The 17,987-nt window shown below is 38.0% G+C and overlaps 1 protein-coding gene across 5 annotated transcripts in view; it reads left to right on the top strand.

Annotated features, from left to right (window-relative positions):
- The window catches only part of AP2B1 (adaptor related protein complex 2 subunit beta 1), a 125,312-nt gene that overhangs the window by 43,209 nt on the left and 64,116 nt on the right, over nt 1–17,987 (top strand). For all 5 annotated transcript variants that reach the window (XR_008961321.1, XM_057318289.1, XM_057318290.1 and 2 more), the window contains exons 8-12: nt 273–393; nt 523–618; nt 6,857–6,972; nt 9,673–9,838; nt 10,986–11,084. Coding sequence is in view for 4 of the 5 variants with exons in the window: in XM_057318289.1 (XP_057174272.1) it covers nt 273–393; nt 523–618; nt 6,857–6,972; nt 9,673–9,838; nt 10,986–11,084 (598 nt within the window). In the remaining variant the exon portion in view is untranslated. The remainder of the gene's footprint in view (nt 1–272; nt 394–522; nt 619–6,856; nt 6,973–9,672; nt 9,839–10,985; nt 11,085–17,987) is intronic.

The raw sequence follows: 17,987 nt of genomic DNA, 5'->3' as shown, positions 1-17,987 counted from the left end.
GTAATGTACCAGCTAGTGCCAGCTTTTATGGCTTAGGCCATAGTTTAGAGCCAGATTGTTGTTCTTCCAGCAGTTCTTAGCAATATGTACCCTAGCCCTTAAAAATTGTCTGCCGGGTGGGAATCTGGTTAGAGGGGTATAAAGGAAATTTGTGAGGTTTGGTGGATGGGGTGGAGTGGCTGGAGCACAGATTAGATATTCATACAGACTTTGAAGGCTATGTCAGTACATGTCTCGCCTTCCTTAGATAAATGTGTTTCTGTGTACCACAGGCCTGAAATCTTGAAGCAGGAAATCAAAGTCTTCTTTGTGAAGTACAATGATCCCATCTATGTGAAACTAGAGAAATTGGACATCATGATTCGTTTAGCATCCCAAGCCAACATTGCTCAGGTCAGACTTAAAGCAGATTCAAATTTATAAATCACTTAGATCTTCAGGTCTGGCTTTCAGAAGCAGCTAGGCCATGAAATCGCTGTTTGAGAATCCTTAATGATTGTGTACCTTCTGGATTTGTAACAGGTTCTGGCGGAATTAAAGGAATATGCCACAGAAGTGGATGTGGACTTTGTTCGCAAGGCTGTGAGGGCCATTGGACGGTGTGCCATCAAAGTGGAGGCAAGTGCCTGATGGTAGTTGTGGTCACATTATGGGATTCAGAGTGTTGTCTTCACTCCTTTTTTTTAAAATGCGTTTTTTTTAATTTATTAAAATAATAAAGCACATAGTTAAAATTCCTAGAGGGAATCATTTTTAACTCCTTCTAGTTTCAGTTACTTTGCTGCTTCCATATTTCTAAATAATATGGTATTTATTGATTTAACCAATTGTAGATATTATCTTTTTAACTTTGTGCTGTGACTTAAGTAACAGTTTATGTACGCCACCATTCCTACTTGATATTCTCCGATAGTTAGGTCATGAGGTTTTTTCTTCCTATGTTGATTATCTTTGTAAATTTAGATAATGTGCCTTAATTTATTGTTCTGTCAACTAAAGCCTTGCAAAACTTTCTATGCATATTATGACCAAATATGTAGAGCCAGTAGAATACAAATGATTATATTTTCTTTCTTACAGAGTCTTTTGTTTTTTCTGGAGTTTCTATAATGGCCTTTCTTTTTTTTTTCTTGCATTGTGTATCTTCATAACATCTCTTTCTTCCAGCTTTTCAAGCATAGTATCGAACCTGTAAACCTTTTGTCGTGGACCCTTTTGTCTTCCGGTCCTCTGTCCTCTCACTTGCTGCAGTCTGGTTTATTGCTTGTTTGGCCTCTGCACAGCCATCATTCCATGGAGCCTATCTTCATAGCTCTTTCTTGTTAGTGGTACTTCTCACACAGCATTCCTTTTTGTGTGATTGAGATAGCTTCTTGAGTCTCTGGGGATATGAATTACAGTGTTTTGTGTCTGCAGTTTAAATTTAATTATCTGGAGTATCGTGTGCTGACTCTTGCATGTCTATATATAATTTTTTAATTGAGGCATATAGCACACATATAATAAATTGCAACCCATTTGTATTTAAGAATGAGATAACAGAAAAGTCGATCAGGACTTCTGTGAGCTTAGGCAGGGCTGCTGACTAACAGGTTTCTGCTTTAGGGCAGGGAGTTGATCTTTACTTCGATGTCCTCTGAAAGAGCCTCTCTGTGAGCAGGCTGATTTTTTAGCTTGGTTGCAGCCTTCCAGTAGGTGTTATGGGCTACAACTTAAACTTCCCTGCTCCATCAGTCTCCAGTCCTCCATTTGTTCATTACTCAGAAATGTATTGGAATTTGCTATGATGTTGTGGATTCAGAGCTCCATATGTGTTCTTGCTACTTGACAGCAGTTCTGCTTAGAGTCAGAGGATTGGACCATATGATTTCTCAAGGATACTAAAATAATTTGGACAGTCTGTCCAGTACTCCATGGGAACAGAAGGAAACAGATGCTGTGTCAGAGAAGCATCTATGAAAGCCAAGTTCCTGATTGGCCTTCCTTGTTTTTATTTGAGACAGGGCTGCTTCATGGAGTTACCATTGATAAATAATTCAGCAGCCTAGTTGTTGGAGCTAGATGTTAATTCATCCTGGTTTCTCCTCCTGGTTGTCATAGCTTAGTTGCTTCAGGTATTTAATACACTTTGTTGCTTCATTGAGAAATGGGGATATCTGATTATTGGATCTTAATATATTACATCTTTTTTTAATCACCACTCTTTACATTCTTATCTTTTCTTTCTTTTTCTTTTCTTATTCCTTTTCTTACCCACTTAATTTTCAGAGAAATTTTGGTAGCATAAAGAGTAATTTTCTGCTATTCATTGCCAGGTTGTCATTGTCTTACTGAGTCCTTTGGCAAAGCTCTAAAGAGTCCTGTAAAATTGTATCATTCTGAAGTTAAAAGAGTTGCCAGATTGTCATTGTCTTACTGACTTCTTTGGCAAAGCTCTAAAGAGTCCTATAAAATTGTATCATTCTGAAGTTAAAAGAGATTTTCTATCCCTGGAATTACTAGAGAGCATTCTCCATCTGGATTCCTAGAGGCTGTTAATGCCATGTATTGTGACTAATGGAAAAATAGTCCATAATCTTCTGGAAGGGTTAAAGTTCTGATGGCTTTCACTTTTTCCTTTGACTCGGGGTGCCGTGGTGGGAATATTAGAGTGTGTGAGAGATGAACTTTGTTTGGAAGTGAGTGAGATCAGCCTTCAAGGCTCCGGCCTTCTAGCTACTAGTGCTCTCTTAGGTTGCTTGCATTTGCTGGACGCTTTTCCTAGACCTGCTTCAGTCATGAAGGCTATCAGTTGGAAAGAGTTGCCTGGCCCAAACACAATCAGTGGGGCAGGAGAGGTGATGATTCCTGTTTCTAATTAAGCATTCGTGGGAAAGGAGAAGATTGTAGGAGATTTTCTGGGTAACCTCTAAACCAAGCTGCTGCATTCTTTCAGGGCATCTTATTCTTTTTACGACAGATGAGAAAAAAATGAATTTTAATTTCATGCTTAGCTGTGAGAGCAGGGCTTGTTGGAAAGTTTATGTGTCTTAAGAGTTTGAGTTGTATTTTTATCATAACTGAAAATATAGGTGTTTCTATGTTGCTATAAGTATCCTGAGGTGAAAAAAATATATAATTTAATTTTGTTCCAGTTGTCTAGGTTAAAGATTAAGCAGTAAGCTGCTCAGTCCATATATAGCACTGGAAAGGTTATCCCATAGTATTGTTTTTTCAGTAACTTTTGCCTATTTGTTTTTTGTCTGGTTTTTTTTTTTGTAGATTTTACTCCCCCTTACCCTCAGCTTTATTGAGGTATGATTGACAAAACTGTATATATTTACAGTGTATACCTTTTTCTTTAAGGAGGAGATAAACCCCTGGTCCTTCTTAGTCTTCCAAATAAAATCAAATGATTTTATTTCTTTAAGAGGGATTAAGGCAGTAAGTTCTTACTTCCTAGTCTTCTGCTCTCTGGTGTTTACTATTTCTAATTTTTATAAGTCAAGATAAGGTACTGCTATGTGTCTCATCCCTTTATGTATGTATGTATTTTTTAAATTGTGTTCAGTTAGCCACCATATTCATCCTTTAATTTAAAAATAAAGACGGTGGGGCGCCTGGGTGGCGCAGTCGTTAAGCATCTGCCTTCAGCTCAGGGCGTGACCCCAGTGTTCTGGGATCGAGCCCCATATCAGGCTTCTCTGCTGGGAGCCTGCTTCTTCCTCTCCAACTCCCCTGCTTGTGTTCCCTCTCTTGCTGGCTGTCTCTCTCTGTCAAATAAATAAATAAAATCTTAAAAAAAAAAAAAAAAAAAAGATGGTATTTTTCCTGTTAGGAAAGCCATATGTATTTACTAAATAAAATTGGAAAATAACACAAATTAAACAAAAATGGAACACTCTGTTTTCTCCTACCTATTCCATCCTCCCAGAGATGATGTAGCCGTGATTTTCAGTCTTCATCTGTGTAGTCCGTCATACACAGCTGTACTTCTTACAAAAATGAGATCATCCTAAAAATGCTATTTATTTCTGTAGTCTGCCTTTTTCATTGAATTATACATGGACATTTTCCATGTTAGTTAATATTTGACATAATTTTTAGTGGATTATAGACATAATGTTTGATGGCTTCATAATTTATTTAACCTTCCTCTTATTGTAGGACCTTAAAGTTCCTGCTCTTTTTCCAAATAATGGTATAAAGTGGACTTTGTAGCCAAATCTTTGATCTCTAGCGAAGGCGAGCATTTTTTCATTTGTTAGCCTTTTGGAATTGCTTGTTCACTTCCTGTGCACCTTTTTCCAATGGGCTTTTCCACATCGATTTAAAAAAAAAATCCTTTATAATTAAAGATATTAACCCCTCATTTTGTTAGCAGTTGTTTTCCCAATTTGTTTTCCTTTTGATTTCATTTGCTGTTTTGATGCACAGAAGTTTGCATTTTCTGATGTGGTGAGTTGTTTTCTCTGTAGCTCTTTAGTGGCACATCTAGAAGATTGTGCTTCACCTCAGACTAAAACTCATCATTATTGTCTACTTCTATGGCAGAGGTTCTGTTTTTTTACATTTAAAGATATTTTTAATAATTAAAACAATTAGAATTTTGGTGAAAAATATGAGGGTGAGGATCAAACACTAGAACAAATCATACTTTCCTCACTGTTAAAAATGTTATCTCATACTAAATTTTATAAGTGTGTATATATTTCTCTGTTTCTGGACTTTTTTGTCTGAACAGTGATTGGATGTTTACTCTTGCCTCTCTGCCATACTGCTGTAATAATGGTAGGCTTTTTTTTTGCTTTAATAAAAAAGCAGTATGGTTGAGATGACAAATTGCTCGAATATTACTGTCCCAGACTTAAATATTTTTCAAGTATTGATGCATCGTGGGAAATGGCCTTTTGTCTTTATTATAATAATGATAGGAAGGGCTCACTAAATGTGAGCTTTATATCAAGCCCTGTGTTAACCACTGTATCTGTATTATTTAATTTATGATAATTTAAATCTTACATAACCTATATTCTATATACTTTATAATTTATCACAATTTATATATTTAAAATTTTCCAATTATTTTGCTGTTGCAGTGACTGCACAGGAACTACTAGCTAAAAATGAATAAAATAGAATCCAGAAATGGAAAAAATACATAAAAGATGGCAGAATCATTCTGTGGTGCAACAGAGTCATCATGAATAACCTCAAGATGCAATTTTATTTTGCATTTTAGCTTGGAGTGGTTTAACTTAGTACCTTTAAAAGGTTTTATTACCAAGGTTGTCAGGCATACACTAAAGTTGATAATGAGCTCTCATGTACACATCACCCATTTTGAACAAAATATCAACATGTTGCTGCTTTTATCTTTTTCCTCCTAGCGGAGTGCTGTTGGATTTTAATGCAGATCCCAGATAGGATCTTACTAGAGTAGTCCAGTGTGTGTATCTAATAGAGAACATCCTGAAAAAAATACATTGTCACAATACCATTATTGTACCCAACAATTAACAATAATTCTTAATCTCATTGAAGACCCGGTCCATGTTCAATTTTCCCTAATTGTGTCTCAGGGTCTTTTTATAGGGGGCTTGTTCAAATAAAAATCTAAAGAAGATCCACACGTTGCATTTGGTTACTGTCTCTTAAGTCTTTAGTTACTTACTTTTGCTGCCATTTATTAAAGGGACTAGGTCATCAGGTTTGTACAATTTTCCAGAGTCTGGATTTGGATGGTTGTATTTTAGTGATACTGTTTTTCTCATTCTGGCATCCCCTTTACATAATTAAATCTAGAGGTTTGGTAATGTTCATGTTCAGTGTTAGGCAGAAATACCTCTTAGCCGATACTGGGTACTTTCTATTGCATCTTATCAGGAGGTAGGTAATGGAGTGACACATCCAAGCACATTATGATATATAATAAATCAGTTCTTGATTTTTAGGATCTCTTGTCTGAAACCCTTCTTCTTTTAAAAACTATGACTTATACAGGGTGCCTGGGTGGCTCAGTTGGTTAAGCAACTGCCTTCAGCTCAGGTCTTGATTCCAGGGTCCTGGGATCGGGCCCCACATCAGGCTCCCTGCTCAGTGGGGAACCTGCTTCTCCTTCTCCCTCTGCCACTCCTCCTGCTTGTGCTTTCCTGCTCTTTCTCTATCAAATAAATAAATAAAATCTTTAAAAAAAAAACCCAACAACTATGACTTATAGTTTCAGCATATTAGTTTTATCACTTGTAGTCTCCCATAGTCCCTTCATTAATAAAAGATTAATAGATTAAATTTTATAGATGAACTATAAGCTGGGGAAAATTGCAGTTTATCTAAGGCCATAGACTTTCAGTTATATAGTTCAGAAGATGGCAAATTTTCCTTAGAGTTTCTTGAGTCACAGATAACTTTGAAAATATAATGAAAGCCATGGGTCCTCTCCCTGGAAAATATACTTGTGTGCACATATGCAATTTGGCAATTTCATTTCAAGAGGTTTAAAGATGCCTTCTGCTGTCTCCACTCATCCATGAACTCTAGGAAAAGACCTACCTTGGTTTATTCTTTCATTCTTCTTTCCCCCTACCTTCACTCGTTCTTTCTTCTCATTTCTGTTCTCCATGGCTATCCAAGATGATTAGTTTTGTTTGAATCGACTTATCTGTCAATATATTTTGCAATGAATAAGATTTGGACTATAACTGGAACTTCTGTGTATCTCCGTCAAAAAGCCTAGCCTCTAGTATAGCTTGGTCAATTAAGTGTCTGATCTTTTAGTCTAGTTTCGTTGGTGCACCTGTTCAAAGTTATTTTTATTTTGAGGTTGCATTATTGGAGAGATCATCTGACTTGTCATTTATTATGTTCTTCTTTGTAGCAATCTGCAGAGCGCTGTGTGAGCACATTGCTTGATCTCATCCAGACCAAAGTAAATTATGTGGTCCAAGAGGCAATTGTTGTCATCAGGGACATCTTTCGCAAGTACCCCAACAAGTATGTCCAAATACTTCTACCTTTTTCCTCAAACCATTTAGGAAATGTTTAAATAAGGCACTTTGAAATTGGCTAGGTGAGAATTATTCTTTGTAATGTAACTGGTCATAATAGGATACTTTGTTAAAAATCCTGTTAAAATAGGATACTTTATTATGAAAAATAATTTTTAAATTAAAATAATTAAAGGGCGCCTGGGTGGCTCAGATAGTTGAGTGTCTGCCTTTGGCTCAGGTCATGATCTCCAGATCCTGAGACCAAGTCCCACATCAAGGCTCCTGGCTGGCTCAGCGGGGAGCCTGCTTCTCCCTTTCCCTCTCCCTCTGCCCCTGCTTGTGTGCTCTCTCTCTCTCAAATGAATAAATAAAATCTTAAAAAAAAATAATTAAAAACATAAAAGAGTGTTATAAATGTTTAAAAAAAAAAGTAGAAGGTGGTTAGTACAGGGATCAAAACCTGATTTTTCATCCCGCTTTAGTACATAGAGAGGAATAGAAGCTGAATGACAGTCAACTGGCATACATTGAAGTTGACCAGATTCTTTTTTTTTTTTTTTAAGATTTTATTTATTTATTTATTTATTTATTTATTTATTTATTTATTTATTTGACAGAGATAGAGACAGCCAGCGAGAGAGGGAACACAAGCAGGGGGAGTGGGAGAGGAAGAAGCAGGCTCCCAGCGGAGGAGCTGATGTGGGGCTCAATCCCATAATGCCGGGATCATGCCCTGAGCCAAAGGCAGACGCTTAACGACTGAGCCACCCAGGTGCCCCAAAGTTGACCAGATTCTTTGTCAGTGATGTTGCTATTAAAGAGAAAGCCCATATATTACAGATTGTCCAGCCATATTTCAGTTTATGCCTGTTCCCAGGCGTAATTAATAGTTGTGTTTCTTTTCACTCTCAGAAATAAACGTTTCAGTTTGAATGATAAATTAATAGCCACATGATTGTAAAAGCCAGGAAGGTGACAGTTTATTGTTTACTTTGCATGTTACCTACTACTTTGTAGAAAATTATAGAACATGTAATGAATTATCAGAATCTCTGTCCCTTTCTGCAGTATTATAACTATTCCCATGAAAGTATGCAGAATCTACAGTTTCAGTCCACAGATTTTTCACATTGAACCCTCTTAGTTTATGAAGCAAAAATGCCTGATTAGGTTTGATTTTGAAGGCAAGTGATTAAAGGATCTGAAAGGGTGAAATAAAAGCAGGTCTTGTAAGCATCCTAAATCTCATTTTGCCTTATAATCAGAGAGATGTACTGTGCTGAAGATTCTGATTAGTCTTTAAAGATAGTGTTAAATGAAGCAACTTGCAGTAAGTTAGCTTAGTGGTGCACTCAGAATTGGCAGAAATACTTTATTTAGCAAGTTTGTGGTTTATTAAGCATTATATATATATTTTTTAATTTTAGAAGTGGTATTTTGGGGAAAAGGACCATGTGCTTTTGTCACTCTCCCAGAAAAGAGGAGAGTTGGGTTTCTAAGTTTAGAAAGATTAAGGGTGGAGATGTATATTTCATTGTGATTAGCAGAGAAATGTCTCCATTTCTGGTTTCTATTAATAAAGGTTTATGACAGTTTAATTTTAAGAAAGTACTATCAGGAACCTGGTTTAATCAGTGGAAGTAGGGCAAACAAACGTACTATTTGGTTGTCTACATGTTAATTTATTATACATTGTCATTTTTTAAAAGATTGATTTATTTTTGAGAGACCGAGCCAGTGAGGGGGGAGAACAGAGGGAGAAAAAAACTTAAACAGACTCTTCTGAGCACGGAGCCCGATATGGGATTCGATCCCATGGCCCCAAGATCACAACCTGAGCTGAAACCGGGAGTCAGACAATCAGCCAACCATGCCATCCAGGCGCCCCTACATTGTCGTTTTTATGTTTAAAACTATATTAGCCAAGGAGATGGATTCAGCATGATAAAAGTGAGAGCTCTATAGACCTGTACAAATAAAAATAAGTACTTGCATTTTTTGTTTCTTTGGAGAAACAAGTCATTAGTATGGGTGCCTTGGGAGGAAGGAACATAATGATCTCTGTAAAAAGCAGAGTTAGTGGATTAGTGGACAAAATTACTGTTTCTAGTCTGGATGCTGTTGTTGTCTAACTCTGTTTTCCTAAAAGTAAAGTGGAATTTCTGTTCCTCTACCATGAAGACAAAATGGAATAATACATAGGAAAATTCTCTGATCCAGTTATTAGAAAGATTGTTAGAAGTATAAGTTAGTGGTATTATCGTATACCACAGGTTAATTTTTCCTTGTGAAAAGACTATCTGGGGTGCCTGGGTGGCTCAGTCGGTTAAGCATCTGCCTTCAGCTCAGGTCATGATCTCAGGGTCCTGGAATCAGGTCCCACATGGGGTTCCCTGCTCATCAGGGAGTCTGCTTCTCCCTCTGCCCCTCCCTCCCATGCTCTCTCTCTCTATCTCTCAAATAAACAAAATCTTTGAAAACAAAAAAAGAAAAAGAAAAGAATACCTGATGAGCTTTTATAGCAGCTTATGGTCCAGTATGAAAACATAATTGAAGGGAAATTTAAGACATAATCTTCTGGCTTAAAACCTGTGCATTCTCTTGACCAAAAACCTTGATAGTGGTGGTTTTGTTTTTAGCCTTCATTGTTAAATACAATTCTCAATTGTGCCCAGTGTAACCATAGTTCATTTTGTTAAATCAGGTATGAAAGTATCATTGCCACTCTGTGTGAGAACTTAGACTCGCTGGATGAACCAGATGCTCGAGCAGCTATGATTTGGATTGTGGGAGAATATGCTGAGAGAATTGACAATGCAGATGAGTTATTAGAGAGCTTCCTGGAGGGTTTTCATGATGAAAGCACCCAGGTAAATTCTCATTTGTGTCCTGTGTCTGATCTTTTGGGGAATATTTCAGGGAAAGTAAAGGTTAAGCACTTTCCTGTGTGTGTGTATGTCTATGTGTGTGTGTGTGTGAGAGAGAGAGAGAGAGAGAGAGAGAGAGAGAGAGAGAATTTACATATATAGTATGTTCATTTTCTCCCCAAAGGGGTCATCTTTTCATTTGTGCTGATTTCTGGTGGGACAAATCTTCTTTAGACCAGTGGTTCTCAAACTTTAATGAACCTAGAGAGTTTGTTAAAACACAGGTTGCTGGGCCCCATCCTTAGTGTTTCTGACTCGTTGGGTCTGAGATGGGCTTAAGCATTTTCATTTCTTACTGGGTTCTGGGTGCTGCTGCTGCTAGTGGTCCAGAACCACACTTTAGCAACTACTGGCTGAAGCAGTAGTTACCACTTCTTAATTTTCTCTCACCAGAAGATGACCTATTCCTGTTCCTAATGGTTGTGGCTCATTACAGCAGGGGTTCTCTCCTGGGGCTGGGGTGAGGGCTGGCATGTGTCATTTGGAAAGATTCTCTGTGGGTGGTTGGACTTTCTCCCATCTTCTGTCTCTCCTCTACCGAAATGGAGAGACCTGACCTCGGAGCTACAGGCCCAGAGAAGCAGATAAATTATAAAACCCTTTTCCCCTGGCATTTGCACTCACTGCACAGTGAAGGTCATGTACGCAATTTGCCATAGTAACTTTGGGCCTTTACAAGGAGCCCATACAAGCCTGTGGCTTTCTGTATGGTTCAGCAGCCCACCCTTAATTAGCTGTGATCTGGTGCGATTTTACTATTTCCTGGCTCTTACTCTAGTATGACAGATAATTCCCTAATTCTCCCTAAGTTGTATCTTTTGGCGGAAGTAAATAATAAAGGATTTAATAAATAATAAAGCAATTTTTGATGCCAAAAATGCAGTTTAGGGATAAGAGGCCATTGAGTTAATTGATGAATACCTTTGACCTGCTATTTTTGATAATGGCTGAGTTTTAGCCTTTCTCTCTTAATCAAAATCAGAAAGCCCCCATAGTAATTCATAGATGGATAAGCACTACTTTGGAAATGGTGGTAGGGAATCATGTAAATGCCTTTCACTTTATCTGTTAAATCATGTCACGGCCTTAGGTGCAGCTCACTCTGCTTACTGCCATCGTGAAGCTGTTTCTCAAGAAACCATCAGAAACACAGGAGCTGGTACAGCAAGTCTTGAGTTTGGCAACACAGGTATGAAATCTAGAAGAAGCGTGGGTTTGATTTGTCTGGTTTTATATTTAGGAAATTAGGAAACTTTCTAAGAAGATTCATTTGGAGAGGTTTTAATTGGAAAGGGTGCAGTCTAGATCCTGTTAAAATGTAAAAACAGTGTCTTTTATACCACTGAATTACAGCTGGTTCTATGGATTTTAAGTGAATTGACTGCAGTTTTTATGATAGTTCATGAAAATTGAACTTAGGTTTTTTTTTACTGTCAATGAAGGACCTACTACTATGTGAAAATGACATTGAGTCTCACAATACTGGGTGACTCACTTGAATCTCGCTCCTTTTGGGGGACTTAATTTTAGCTTCAAATGAAAGTACCATATAATGCTGGTATATGCCTTGACAAAGGTCTCAGGTATTGTTCTACCTTCTCGAGTTGATTGCCTATCTCTTTAAATAATTTTAAAGTGCTTATGCTGCCTTTTTAATTATTGGATATTTTTGGTCCTCCCTAGGATGAGTTCTGATTTCAGGAATGTGGCAGCCAGCCATAGAGATCAGGTCACAGTTTTAGATGCACAGAGATCAAAATAATTATTTTATCTAGTGTAACTAGAGTAGTTACTTATGTTCTTAATTGAGTTTACGAACAGGCTGGCTGTAGCAGGCTGTCGGAAGTTCAGGTGTGTGTCTACATATGAATCTGATTCAGATACTCAGTTCACCATTTTTCTTATTCATATCTTTATAGTGGTATTTTATCAAAATTTAAAATCCTTTCACAGTGCTTTGCCTAGTTCTAACCTGTCATCTTTCCTATTACTAATTTTACATCTTTCAAAATTTATTTGTAAGAGTTCTTTGGAGTGTTTTTTTTTTTCTTAAACTTCCCTTTTAAATATCTTCCTTTGTCTGAAGCAAAGCAGTTTCTGTAACCGTCAAGGCAGTGGTTATTTAATAGCACCTGTGTTGAAGTGAGCATTCTAGACTTCCTCATGTAGACCCTTGATCACTCGTTTGGATCTCTGATAAGATGGATTTAAAACAAGTTTCTGAGAGAGTCTGGGCCTTGCTCTCTGCTCATCTCTAGATAGGGATAGTCTTATAATCAAGCAAGTGTATTTGGTAGGTTCCCCTTGTATTCCCAAGTTCTCAACCCTATCTCCATCTCCTATTTAAGGCTTATGGGTCTGTATTTAAAAGGCATCATAAGAGAGCTGTATTTTGGATTCTTGTCAGAGTTCAAACTCAGTCTTACCTCCTGGTATTTTTCAAAACTTCCCTTAGATAAAGTGTTTAGGGAGGATTGCCTAAAGAATACAAAGACTCTCTATTCTTACATATAATTGAAATTCAGCACTGAATCAAGCCAGATTATTAGAGGGCTGGGTATCTAGACTGCATTGTTTCTGACCCCTAATAGAATTTCATTTACGAAATTACATGGATACCATCATCTTGTAGCAAGGGTTGTCATGAGAAACTGGCCTCTTTGGGTCTGTTGTCAAAGTTATTTGTTATTCCATAATATGTCTTTTTCCTTATGAGGTCCCATTAGACAAATTCCTAACCAGTTTTGAATTCTCCTAAACCATTGGTATGTAGTTAACTGCCCATCTCAGTGGCTTACCCGACTAGGTGTCTTGAGCGTATCAGTTGGAAACCTTAGAATCAAATTTAAGGATCTCCTGTCAAAAACGTGTGGGTCATTGTGGTATGCATTTTTCTGTTTTTTAGTTTGAGTCAGGCTCTCTAGCCTTGGATGCCTTTTTGTAAGCTTTGCTAAGTCCTTTTCTAGGACAGGGCAGGGTATAAGTAAACCATCAGATATTCCTGATTCTAGACTTCTTGTACAAGGGCTAGTATAGAATCTTTAATAATAACCATTTGTATTGTGCTTACTATGTACCAGGCATTCTAGTAAGCACTTCACATATTAACTTAATCTCAATAAGGGTTGCTACTGTTGTATTATTCCTATTTTTTTAAAGATTTTATTTATTCATTTGAGACAGAGCGATACAGAGAGAGACCATGAGCAGGGGGAGAGACAGAGGGAGAAGGAGAAGTAGACTCCCTGCTGAGCTGGGAGCCCAACATTTGGCTCGATCCTAGGAGCCTGGGATCACAACCTGAGCTGAAGGCAGACACTTAACCATCTGAACCACCCAGGCACCCCGGTATTATTCCTATTTTATACATGAGGAAACTGGGACGTAGGCCCAGTTAGTATGGGGCAGAGCTAGGACTCAAACCCAGGAAGCCTGGCTTCAGTGTCTTTGCCCTTATCTACTGTGCTGTGCTGCTTCTCTAGTCTGAAGGGCAGGGATGACTTGGAGACTACACATTCTCTGCTTTCCCTGCTTGAAGCGCTATTGTGCATAAGCCATACGTATAAGTGAACTTAGTAGTTTTAAGATCATTGTAGATGATTATTTCATACTTGGCTATAAATAATTATTAAGCAGTTTCCCTAGCCCTGCCTTTTCAGTCCAGTTAATGAGATCTGAGGAGTTAGCATAAAAGAACAAGCACATTTATATATTGGGCATATATGTGTAATTATTATTGTGCATATATATATATATATATAGTAATATAAATTTCCACTGGAAGTTTTTTCTCTTTTTTTCCCCCCTCAAATTCGTGAAATAAGAATCTAATACTTTTTTTTTTCTGATGCAAAAAGGTGGTTTTATTAAAGCACAGGAACAAGACTTGTGGGCAGGAAGAGCTGCTGAACCTAATACTTTTGGCTGGTAGCAATTTAAATTGAGGGCAGTGTGATCTGCTAAGTTGTGTTAATTTGAATTGGGTGATGGGGTTCTGTTTCTGCCACATCCCTGTATCAGGACATGACTGAGCAGATTTCTTTTTATTACTGCTCCTCTCCCATCTTTACAGTGGAGTTAATTAATACTATTTTTTACCTGTGCTGAGATTTCAGTAAAGTACATGTGAAATATTTATGCTTCTAATTTTAAATAAAGTGATGGTATAATTAGAAATATTATTAGGGGATAACAAAATGAACCCTTGAATCCAAAGTTTTGTTTTAAAGATTTGTCTTCTTTGTTTTGGTAGTTAGAGAGGAATTAGTTAAGAATATACACAGAGGTGTCCAGACTTTAATAATTAACCCTGTGTAGAATATGAAAGAAAAATTAAGATGAAGACTTCTCTGGGAACTAGAAACCACCATCCTCAAGATCACCTGTGCTGCTTGTTGGAAGTATAAATTCCTGGGCCTGCTCCTGACATAATGAATGAAATCTATGCTGTGGCCCTGGAATCTGCCACAGAGTGGCTTTCCTGGTGTGTTATAATGTTGGTGCACCGTCCAGCTTAAGAATTACTGTTTTAGAGCTTGCCTGATAAGAATTGTTTTGATTCTTTTGGAAGCTCTCAGATTTTTAGAAATGTACTATTTTTCCAGATCCTGGCAAGGAACTGTGTGGGGCTAGCAGAAAAGCAGAACCAAAACCATGGGCCAGATTTCTTGTGGCCTACAGATGAATAGTGAGGTAGTGAAGGCCAGCTTGCAATAGGCCTAACAGATCAGCCCTCAGAACAGCAGTGTTCAAACAGTGGAGATTCTTTCCTGCTCTTAACTTTAGGTCTTGGAAAATTTGTAGTCATTTCTTACAGGACTATATTTTTAAAGTCTGTGTCTATTAAGATTTACAGTGTGTATACCCTTTATTATTTGTTTATTTTTTGAGAGAGAACATGTGGTAGAAGGGGGGCAGAGGGAAAGGGAGAGAGTATCGCAAGCAGGCTCCATGCCCAGCCCAGAGCCCAACATGAGACTCAATCTCACAATCCAGAGGTCATGACCTAAACCAAAATCAAGGGTCAGATTGAACTGGGGCGCCTGGGGGCTCAGTCTGTCAGGCGTCTGCCTTCAGCTCAGGTCATGATCTCGGGATCCTGGGATTGAGCCCATCATCGGGGTATCTGCTTCTCCCTTTGCCTCTCCCTCCACCCCCCACTCGGGCTCGCTCCCTCTCCCAAATAAATAAATAAAATCTCCCCCCCCCTTTTTTTTAAGATTTTATTTATTTATTTGACAGTGAGAGACAGCGAGAGAGGGAACACAAGCAAGGGGAGTATGAGAGGGAGAAGCAGGCTTCCCATTGAGCAGGGAGCACGATGCGAAGCTCGATCCCAGGACCGTGGGATCATGACCTGAGCCGAAGGCAGACGTTTAATGGCTGAGCCACCCAGGAGCCCCCAAATAAATAAAGTCTTTAAAAAAAGAAAAAATAGAGTCAGACTTAACTGACTGAGCCACCTAGGCACCCTCAGTGTGTATACCCTTTAATCCGGTGATTCTGTATGCAGCATTTTGCCCTATTGCAGTGTTTTGAATTTGTGGAGGGGACTAAAACTTTTTTTTATAGATGTACATAATTTTGTAAATCCCCACAGGAATTATTTTTTGCCATTTGGTTAAGTGTATGCATAATAGAAGAAATACATAATTTGAAGTAAAAAATATTTTAATCAGTATTATTAAATTGTATTACAAAGTTTAATACTTCAACAATATTACTAATTTGTAAAGGCAGAAGACCGAATTTTCCCAGTCAAGGGATGTGCAATGTGCATTTTAATTATATAATAAAAAGCATAATTAGTCTACAAATTTCAAATGGTGTGCAGGGGATTGAATATATAAATTAAGATTTAACTTTTGATTTATGTATCAACAAAAGCTGGGGTGGGGGGATTGCTTTCCTGACCTGTTATTTTGAGAAACTCATATTCTACTCTCTTAAAAAAATCAATTTATTTATGTTTTATGATGTTTAAACTTTGTTTCCAAATGAAAATCTAAGTGAGGAAGTTTCAGGCTGCTATTTATAAACAAAATTACCCAACCCCTCAAAAACAAAACAAAATCATGTAAATTGGATACTATCACTGTTTCCTTTTCTTAACCCTGGCATTTCAAATACTACAAACATTTTGATATGGTATGTAATGCATATATATATATATATATGCACTTCTGATCCAGTGATGCAACCTATGTATATGATAAAGATTATCTTAAGTTATGTACACCATTTTGATACTCTGTTAACTAACTTTCCGTACCTTGGTGTTCTTTATGCTTTTTTGTTTTTAACCAGTAATCCACTGTGGATGCAAATTAAATGATATACAGCTGAGCAAAACCATTTAAAACTATGCAGTCAAAACCATTGGGTTCACTGCTAGTATTAAGCTGAATGCTAAGTGCCTTACGTTGCTAGATCATGAACCAGTTCATCTGCCTGCTTAGAAACTCACATGGAAGCCCTCAGATTGGCCCAGTTTTGAAGAAAATATTTTTGTATGTGTGTTTTAAATACAGATAACTGGAACAGGGACTTACTGTTGTGGCAATGGAACAGCGTGGGCATACATGCCACCATGTCCACATACTCTGAGAGGTAGATACCAGGATACTTACTTCTACTCTGTAATGATCACATGAATGAATGGCAGGAAGAAGGGAGAAAGAGGGGGCGCCTGGGTAGCGCAGTCGTTAAAGCGTCTGCCTTCGGCTCAGGGCGTGATCCCGGCGTTCCGGGATCGAGTCCCACATCGGGCTCCTCCGCTGGGAGCCTGCTTCTTCCTCTCTCACTCGCCTGCTGTGTTCCCTCTCTCGCTGGCTGTCTCTCTGTCACATAAATAAATAAAATCTTTAAAAAAAAAAAAAAAAAAAAAGAAGGGAGAAAGAGGCAGGAATCTAAATATCCCTTGATAGGGCATTAGTCAGTAATGATGCAGTGCTATATATACAGGGGAAATTTGCAGGTGTGTATGCTAATGTGAAGAACACCTTGCAGCGCAGTATATGTAAAGTGAAACTGGTTTTGTATAAAATGAGTATATGTACACTTAGGAGCTTTCTGGAAGGATACATACCACACTGGAGAGTTAAAGTGGGGAAGGGTTGGATATTTGGGAAGACTTAAAATTTTTATTTATTTTTATTTTTAATTTATTTTTAAAAATATTTTATTTATTTATTAAACAGAGTGGGAGAGAGAGCAAGAGCAGGGGGAGGGGCAGAGGGAGAGGGAGAAGCAGGTTCCCTGCTGAGCAGAGAGCCTGACATGGGACTTGATCCCAGGACCCGGGGATTGTGACCTGAGACAAAGGCAGATGCTTAACTGACTGAACCACTCAGACATAACCTATTTTAAATTTTTTTTTTTAATTTTTTTTAAGATTTTAATTTTAAGTAATCTCTATACCCACTGTGGAGCTTGAACTCATGACCCCCAAGAACAAAAGTTGTTAACTCTACCAACTGAGCCAGCCAGGTTCCTCAGAGACTTGTTTTTATATTACAAACTTCTAATTGTGATGTGGCATTGATAAATTTTTTTTTCCAGCCATGAGTATGTATAAAATTATTTTAAAACTACCACACGAAAGACAGAAAAAATGTCACCTCTTTGCCAGGGGCGCTTGGGTGGCTCAGTTGGTTAAGTGTCTGACTTCAGCTTGGGTCATGATCCCAGGGTCCTGGGATTGAGCCCCGTGTCCGGCTCCCCACTCAATGGGGAGTCTGCTTGTTCCCCTCCCTCTGTCCCTCCTCCTGCTTGTGCTCTCTCTCAAATAATAAAATCTTTAACAACAACAAAAAAAGTTTCTCTCCCTCTCCTTCTGTCCCCGCTCCGCCCCAAAATGTCACCCCTTTGGAAAGCACTTAGTTCCATGTACTCTTTGACAGTTTTTATTAGTTTAGATAATAGTACCTCTCATACTATATTGTTATAATTAGTACTCTGGGCTTATTCAGTCAGACACTATGTGTTGTTATCCTTTATTTCCAAGGCCTAGCCAGTGTCTCCATAGGAGATACTTAATAAATATTTGAATGAAGAAAGAAGGTATGGGTGAAATATTTGGAAGGTGTATTTA

This window comes from Ursus arctos, unplaced genomic scaffold, assembly GCF_023065955.2.
Source record: "Ursus arctos isolate Adak ecotype North America unplaced genomic scaffold, UrsArc2.0 scaffold_24, whole genome shotgun sequence".
Lineage (NCBI taxonomy): Eukaryota > Metazoa > Chordata > Mammalia > Carnivora > Ursidae > Ursus > Ursus arctos.
The sequence above is the reverse complement of the archived record's forward strand: the minus strand, read 5'-3'. Positions and strand labels throughout refer to the sequence as shown.